This window comes from Pterocles gutturalis, unplaced genomic scaffold (assembly GCF_000699245.1).
Source record: "Pterocles gutturalis isolate BGI_N339 unplaced genomic scaffold, ASM69924v1 scaffold42024, whole genome shotgun sequence".
In the NCBI taxonomy this organism is placed as follows: domain Eukaryota; kingdom Metazoa; phylum Chordata; class Aves; order Pterocliformes; family Pteroclidae; genus Pterocles; species Pterocles gutturalis.
The window spans coordinates 1-8,073 of NW_010132180.1; the positions used below are offsets into that span (position 1 = coordinate 1).

The 8,073-nt window shown below is 36.1% G+C and overlaps 1 protein-coding gene across 1 annotated transcript in view; it reads left to right on the forward strand.

Annotated features, from left to right (window-relative positions):
- Positions 1 to 201: 201 nt before the first annotated feature.
- LOC104467159 (corepressor interacting with RBPJ 1-like) overlaps positions 202 to 8,073 on the forward strand; it is a gene marked incomplete at its 5' end in the record, with an annotated part of 17,875 nt that continues 10,003 nt past the window's right edge. The window contains 6 exons of the mRNA XM_010080821.1: positions 202 to 367; positions 674 to 768; positions 1,296 to 1,377; positions 2,642 to 2,697; positions 3,063 to 3,111; positions 3,318 to 3,435. Of these exons, the coding sequence (XP_010079123.1) occupies positions 202 to 367; positions 674 to 768; positions 1,296 to 1,377; positions 2,642 to 2,697; positions 3,063 to 3,111; positions 3,318 to 3,435 (566 nt within the window). The remainder of the gene's footprint in view (positions 368 to 673; positions 769 to 1,295; positions 1,378 to 2,641; positions 2,698 to 3,062; positions 3,112 to 3,317; positions 3,436 to 8,073) is intronic.

Below are 8,073 nucleotides of genomic sequence, written 5' to 3' on the forward strand. Positions count from 1 at the left end.
CGCGGCGGCATGGGCACGGTGTGTTGGCCTGCCCGCAGTGGGACTGGGGTTGGGGAAGGGGGGAGGAAGAGTCAGGGAAAAAATAAATACTTGAAGCTTCAGGTTTACGTGCTCCCAGGAGTGTATAACTATCTCCTTTTCCCGGCTCCAGCGTTTCAGTACCCGGTTCCCTGGACAAACGGTGTCTGTCTGACACTGCAGGCCATCGGGAGAACCCCGCCAGTCACCGTGCGCCCGTGTTTTCCCCCTGCCTCACACCCGCCTGGGCCTGCTCCCGGGTCTTTCTCTCCCAGTACCGTACCATTGCAGGAGCTCCCGGGAGAACCTGGGGTTTGGGGTCTGGGGAGCCTTGGGTGAGGACATATCGGTACAGGGAGGACAGTGGCGCACCCGGAGTGTTTTCTGAGTTTGCTTTTCCCTTTGCATTACTAAACTTTCCTGTGTCTTTTCAGTTCTTAAGTGTTGTTTGGAGTTGTAGCCTATCAAAAATGCTATTTGTGTGAAGTTCATTTGTTGAAATGCTGGATGGAAATAGTTTATTTTATGTTATTATAATGGGAATTTTGCCGTTAAATATTTTTGATAGACTAAACCAGTTAAGTATTTATACGTTAACGCATTTTGTGGTAGGTTTTGTATTTGTTTAACGTATAAATTTATTTGTTTTAACTAGGTATGGATGGCAGAACAGAAAATATCATACGATAAGAAGAAACAAGAAGAATTAATGCAACAGTATCTTAAAGAGCAGGAATCCTATGATAATAGGTGAGAATTGGCATAAGATCACATATTTCTTCCTGTTGTCTCTTGTTTTAATGTCAGTGAAGGATATATCATTGTGAGTTATTTGAAGTATCGTCTCCTACTGACCATACTAGTAGCAGAGGATAGTGACTCACAAATTGATGTCTGATTAAGCAGAGGTCACAATAACTTATTGTAAATGGCTTGTGTGTGTGATGTAATTAATTTCAAAATATGTTCGTTGCACAGAACAGCAGGTAACTTTGTATAGCAGTGTATTTGGATCACACAGAAATCCATCCTCCATAATTCTGTGGACACAGTTATGTTTCAGTTGGGACTGAAACGTATGATTTTTGGTACACAGTGGAGCATGCAAAAGTATTGACTGGTCTCTCAGGTTTTTTGATGTTCAACTTCTAGTACTCAAATTAACAAATGAAAAAAATGCTAGTTATTATCGCAATTCACTGCTGCACATTTCTTCTTCCTTTTTTTTTTGAATAAATAATACCAAAGTAAATGTTTTGTGTGTGCTTTTTATTTAGATTGCTTATGGGTGATGAGCGTGTGAAGAATGGTCTTAATTTCATGTATGAGGCCCCACCTGGAGCAAAGAAAGGTATTCTGGTTTCCTGATCGTGAGCAGGCAGTACTGCAAAGCTAAAAACTCTCTGAAGAAATAAGCATAGTGTCTTTTATTTTAAAATAATGTCTCCATAATGAGGTGATGCTAGAAGGTATGATTTTTAGCTCTTCTGTGTGAATACGCAGAGGTATATAGTACTTAATAATTTTGATCTCACTATATTTTAATTTATTTCAAAGTCTGAATGGTTGAGTTGTTTTGGTTTTTGTTTTTTTTTTTTTTTTAACAACAGTTCAGATGAAGTATCTTTCCTGGCAACAGCAGAAATTCTGTCCTTAACCAAAGGTGTTTCTTTAGCTAGTTATAAAGCCTTTGGATGAAGAAGACTGGGTCTTACCAAGGCAGTGACTCAGACAATACAAATGTGTATTTTGGCATACTCTCCTTTTTAGAAATAGCAAGGTCACTTTTGCTTAAAAGTTCTGCCCATAATTCAGCTTGATGCATGTCCAGCACAGTAAATAGCAAAGCAGGAAGCTAATTAGTGGAAGTTTTATGAATACTGAGAATTTGTAGTCAAAAGTGCTTTATGACCTGACTCTGATGGGTCTGACTAAGACTGTATTTAACAGACTGAGAAACAGAAGTTACTAAATACCTGGTGGATACATTCAGACTTTGCTAAAATTAACTGATTGAGTAAGTGCAGAACTAAGAAAACGTACTGTAAGACGTTCCCTTGAAAATGCACCTTTCCCATTTGAACGAAACCCTTTTGGAATGTTTGGGTGGGCTTATTGTAGTGCAAATTTTGCAGTTATTTAACTTTAAAAGCTCTTAAGGTAATCCCTTAAGCTTAGAGCAAATGCAGTTTTGAACATTTTTAACTGATTATTGATAAAAAAGAATAAGTATTGTTGTTACATTTGCAAAAGAGTTCAAAGTTTTTTTATTTGTCTCTCAAGTCAATATACTTTTAAAAGATTATTCTGGTTTTACAGAATTTGTAACTTCATATACTAAAGGCGGGTTATTTATGCGTGTGCTGTATTTAAATAAAGTTACTTTCTGAGCAGTTGCAGTATTGTATTAGTATACAAAATAAAATAATTTGTCTCCAGCTTAGACACCAGCTGCATTTTATGTGTATAATTAATGTATCATTTATTTTCTTTCCTTTCCATGATTTCTGAAAATTCAAAGAGGAAACTAAAGAGGTATTGCATTACATAATTTCTTTGTTTTCTTCCTGCGTAAAATGTGTTTTTTAAAAAAAAATTACTTTCCATGTCTTCTGTTTTATAGCAAGAAGGAGAGACTGAATACAAATTTGAATGGCAAAAGGTCGCCCCTCGAGAAAAGTAAGATGTCTGGATTTTATCCAAATGCTTTATTTTTCCTCTTGCTTACTTTTCTTATCCTTTTCTTTTTTCCTTTTTTTTTTTTTTTTTTTTTTCTACTTTGTTCTTGAGCAGGTAATTTGTGTAATCCTGTCATGTTCTGGCAGTTAATTAGTGAAACCTATAAACCTGGAATAATTTCCTTGATCAGCTTAGGTTTTGTTTGAATTTTACATCCATACTTGGAAACACATTAGAACAAATGCTCACCTTAAGTATATCTCTGAAATGGATACACACTTAACAATAAAAGGTAGTTTTGTATATGATGGTTTAGAAAAAGTACAGTGATTTGAGTATTTGTTTTCTTTGTGTTTGTGTAACAGATACGCTAAGGATGATATGAATATCAGAGATCAGCCCTTTGGTATCCAGGCAAGTTACATAAATTTCACTCTGTGGATGTCTTGGGTATATTTCAAATATTATCTAACTACAGAACATTCACATGGAGTCTCTTAATTTTATTGTCTCTTTCTCAGTGAGTTTGAAAGCTTCTCTTATGCTGAATAACATTGACATTTCTGTAAAGGTTAAGTTATATTGTTAACTAAATTATTTCATTTTTTTTCCCTTTTTAGGTGCGGAATGTGAGATGTATTAAATGCCATAAGTGGGGTCATGTAAACACTGATCGAGAATGTCCCTTATTTGGCCTTTCTGGAATTAATGCAAGTTCAGTCTCCAGCGATGGTTCAGGTAGGCCATTAATGTTTTTAATGGTGCTGGTTAGAAATTTTGAGGGAACTCATTAGGTTTAATTTTAGAAGTTTTAAGTTTATCATGTTTCAAAGAGCTGTTGAAATAGGGAAAGCGTTTCTTTGTTCCAAATGTAGGATACACAATTTCGAATGATAAGGACCTAATTTTCTAATTACTAACACATTTTTGAAAAAAGAGTCCATAATGGTTGTTGCTTTGATTCTATCTGTAGCAAAAATTCAGAAGCTGCAATTAGATTGTTTATATAAGAATGACAATATTTGTGTCAAGAAAAAAAACCAAAACCAAACCAAACTAACAGTGTAATGGGTTGTCAAACTGTCCCAGTTCATATTGAGGCAAACTGCTTGTAAAAGTTGGAGTATATCAGTATATCTTTGTTAATCACCTGGAAAAAGAGGAGAGGGTTGGAGGTTTTTTATATGCATAATTACGCTTCTATAAATGAACAAGCACTTGAAACGTAGATTTCCAAATGCCTGGTTTCCTTTCAGCTGGCTTCTTGTTCCTTTCTGAACTACAGGTTTTTTTTCTTCTACTAGCTTTCCTGTTACTTGGACTCACCCAGCATGTAGTGTTAGATGAGGTTTAAAGAAGTGGATATAAGCATTCAAATTGAATATTTTTTCGCACAATACTTTGTTTTCTGTAAGTTGACTCAAGTTTGTAACGCTTTTCATATTCTGAAAATTGTGGTACATTAAAGAAACACCTGGTAGTATGAATGAGTCTTCAGCCTTGCTGTGCCATGCTTTAAGATCATGTGCTGTGTTGTGCATTCAGTTTTGCCAGGGTACCATTACAATTGCACACTTGATAACATCTGTTTTTTCTTCTGTCTTTCCTCAGGTTATCTGTTTTATGTAGTAGCTCTTAGTTTTATTACATATTTAGCCTACCAACAATCTTGCTTTTCAGAATTAGATCAGCTAGATATTAGTAATTTATTTGAGATGAGACCTGGAAGAGTAAGTTAAAGGAAATAGTCTCTTACGCTCCTCTGCTTTTAGACACTGTCTGATGATTATACCATTAGCCATCCTGCAGTTGATGTTCTCAGCCTTTCTATTCAGTAGGTTGTCACATTAGATCATTTTCTTGTCTCATTCTTACCTTAGAAGAAATGGTGCTTGGAGCATTGGGTGATGGTAGAGTTACACTGTGCAGCTGTTACATGTCAGATATGATTTTGTGCTGCAGAACTCACTTTTTTTTTCCTTTCCCTGAGTTCAAATGATGTGGGTAAATTTTAGGAGTGCTTGGCTGGGAAAGCGTGATGTATTTGTATATGCCTGCACAAACGTGAAAGTGGACTCCCTATTATTCATAACAGTATAATACGGACACTTTACAGTGTCAGTGTAAGGCTAACTGCTTGCTTCAAACGTAACTGAACTAACTATCTAGGTGCAGGCAACGTTTGACCGCTGTGGGTGTTCCCTAGTCAGGGAGATGTTCTCTGGGTAGCTTTCCAAACAGTCATTCGAAGCCTAAAGAGAGGTTTAGCACATATGATGAATTTTGCATGAAGGAGAGTGCTGTAAAACTACTTAGATGTTTTCAGACTGCACCGATGCCCTTTCATTTTCAGCTCTGGAACTTGGAAGACAGTGTGCTATGCTGAGCATAGACTTTTTTTTATAGTCTGAGGAAGGATTTCGGGGAGTAGGGGTGGGCGATAGATCAGGGTTTGTATGTATAATTTGTCAGACACTGTTCTTGGATTTGAGTAGTCAGCTGTAATGATACTGCTGCTTTCTCTTTCTTTCGGGGAAACTATGAAAAAACACTGTAGGTAAAGTTTTAAACAGTTTTAAGTTCTTGATTTAATAGCAGATACAAGGCTTATAGGAAGTGGTAATATTAACTAGATCATCAGATAAAAGGTTGTCTGCTTTTTCTAACCTCGGGAATACAGTCCTTTCATCAACTTTTCTAAAACTTCATCTGATTTAATAACAAGCTAAATTATGCTCCTTTGATGACTTCTGGAAATTCCATGTATGTAAATGAAGCGCTACAGTTAAGTGAGAACACAAGTTACTGAATTCACTGATTCTCTTAAGACTCATAGTCATCCACGTGGCATGTTAAAGCTTGCATTGTGCACTTTAAAAAACCTGATTTTTTTTTTTTTTTTTTTAACTAAACCCTGACACCAGTCCTGTGTTGTCTGGGATGGGAGTAGGTCACTGTCTTTGCGTTGCTGAGAGTACTACCCAGTTGTTACAGTGCTGCAGATTTGCAGTAAGCTGTGTAAATTAGCTTATGCTGAGGGTAAAACTCAAGACACTGCAACATTAAAAAGACAAATTCTGTCATGTTCTGATCAATACCCCTCAACAATATAATCTTGTCTTCACCATTTCTCTTTATTGCTCTTTGGTTCCTCTCGTTACTTCTGCTTAATGCTTTGTTACTATCCCTAATGCTGAGTCGGTATCCACCTCTAAGAACCTTCTTCTGTTCCTCTGTAAAACACATCTCCTCAACCTCCATTTCTTCCTGCTTCTCTTTATCAGTAATTGCATGCACTCCTAAGCTGCTTTTCTGTCTCTAGACTAAATTCTTAATTATTTTTGGATTATTTTATAGCACTACAAAAATGTCTGTTGCCACACTGTTCTTACTTAGGTTGACTAGGATATCATCTTTTTATGAAACCTTTTGGTGTTTCATGAACTGATGATTAGGTTTTAAAAAACGCCAAAAGCACCTGAATTGCTTCCCACCCACCACCTTCAAACCTTCCCCTTCCCACCACCTTCAAACCTTCAAAGGTCTTAGTTAAATGGTGACTTTAATTTAACAGAAGCCTAGGGGATAATATATATTTTTTAAAAATGCCCAAATCTGTGAGCTTCAGTAGGATTTAGACTCCTTATTTGAACAGAAGAAAAAAGTGTAAATAATGCAGAAGCCATTTTATCTGAATGGGTAGGTCATGCTAAATGGAAAGAAATAGCATGTAAACAAAACAGTGATTTAGTGCTTCATATTGTGTTCCGCCAAAAAGCAAAGATGTGGCATTTCAGCATTTCTTGATATTTTGTTGATGGAAATTTTCCACAGTAGTCAGCTGTGAGAAGGTGCTTAAAAAAAAATCCAACTTTATTCTTCAGATACTTGAGAACTATACGCTTGAATTTTAGTTGTCATTATTGTTTCCTTTGACACTATATAAATTATGTATCTCGATACACAAAGAAAATATTCAAGAGCACCTGATACAAGTTCAGCTTATGTTTTGTTCTATTTTTCCTCCTTCAGAAAGACAGCAATACAAAATGTCTTATTGGGCTTAAACTATTTTTTCAGCCTCAGAGGAAACGTTTGAGTTAAAATCAATGAAAATGAAATTCCTGTGTCTGATTTAGTTGCATTATCAAAAGTTCTTGCTCTGTTTCTCTGTGAGGAAAAAGAAGAGCTATTGATAGCCTATGTACATTTTTTTCACATCATAAAATAACCACCAATATAGGCTTTTTCTTTCCCATAAGTACTATAAGCTGTGATTCTCTTTATTTCATCAGAAGGATACTTGTCTTTGAATCTTATGTGAAGACTGCGTTGTAATCTTCCTCTTTGCACATAGACTGATTGGCAATTGCGGTTCTGGATTCAGTGTTGAATATCTTGTATACAAAGATCAGTCATGGACTTCAGTTTACTCCAGTGGAACCACTGCAGGGTGAAATTGTGTCTGTGGCACAGAACTGTGTTCTGTGAGAAAAGACTGCTGTCTTTCGAGATCTGACATACACTGCAGTGCTCCAGCAAACAAAAATTACAATCAGTACCTTAACTTAGGCGTGGTGGCTTGGTTATTTTGCTTCTGGGACCATTTTACTAATCTAGCTGGTAATTCATACAAAAAAAATAATAATCTTACCATTAAAAAGCACCTATTGAATAACATCTCACCAGTGAATAGAGATTATTTTTGCAATAAGGCAGTTTCAGTGGATGTGGTTATCATGGGATAATCACACCCCTGGGGTACAGCCTTGTCTGTAATCTCCCAGGAGTGTAATTATTTCATGATAACTGCACCCCCTGGTGTTGCATTATTTCCATTATGAAATTCTTACTTTTAGATATAAAGTAACTTACTTTGATCACTGGAAAGTGCAAAGTAGTGTTAGAATGATCCAGCTGTGAGGCTTAGAGAGACCAACTTATAAGATTTACTTCTCCTTTACCGAGCTAAATTAGGCAATCAAAATGCTTCTTTGGGCTAAACTGATCTACAGGGCTTTTTACTGATAAAATCCTAACTTTCAAAGTTCAGACAAGACGAAAGTATCAGTTGTGGTTCTGACTTTATGTGCTACGGTGTATAATAATGTGTAATATTTACCAGCAAAATCCGAGATCACTAGCATCTAAAAGTTTGCCTGTTTTTACAATCCTTTTTTATCATTAATCAGCAGCCTCTGTTGATTTTTGTGCTTTTCAGTGCTTTTTTTGTGAAGCCTGAAAAGTCTTTGACTTTATTAGAATAGAGACTAGTAGGTTTTCTGTGCAAAATGTTTTGAAGTAATGCTGTTATTTCACTTAAAAATTGCCTGCATCTCTCTTGGTCAGGTAAAGTTAGGACAAACTAAATACCTC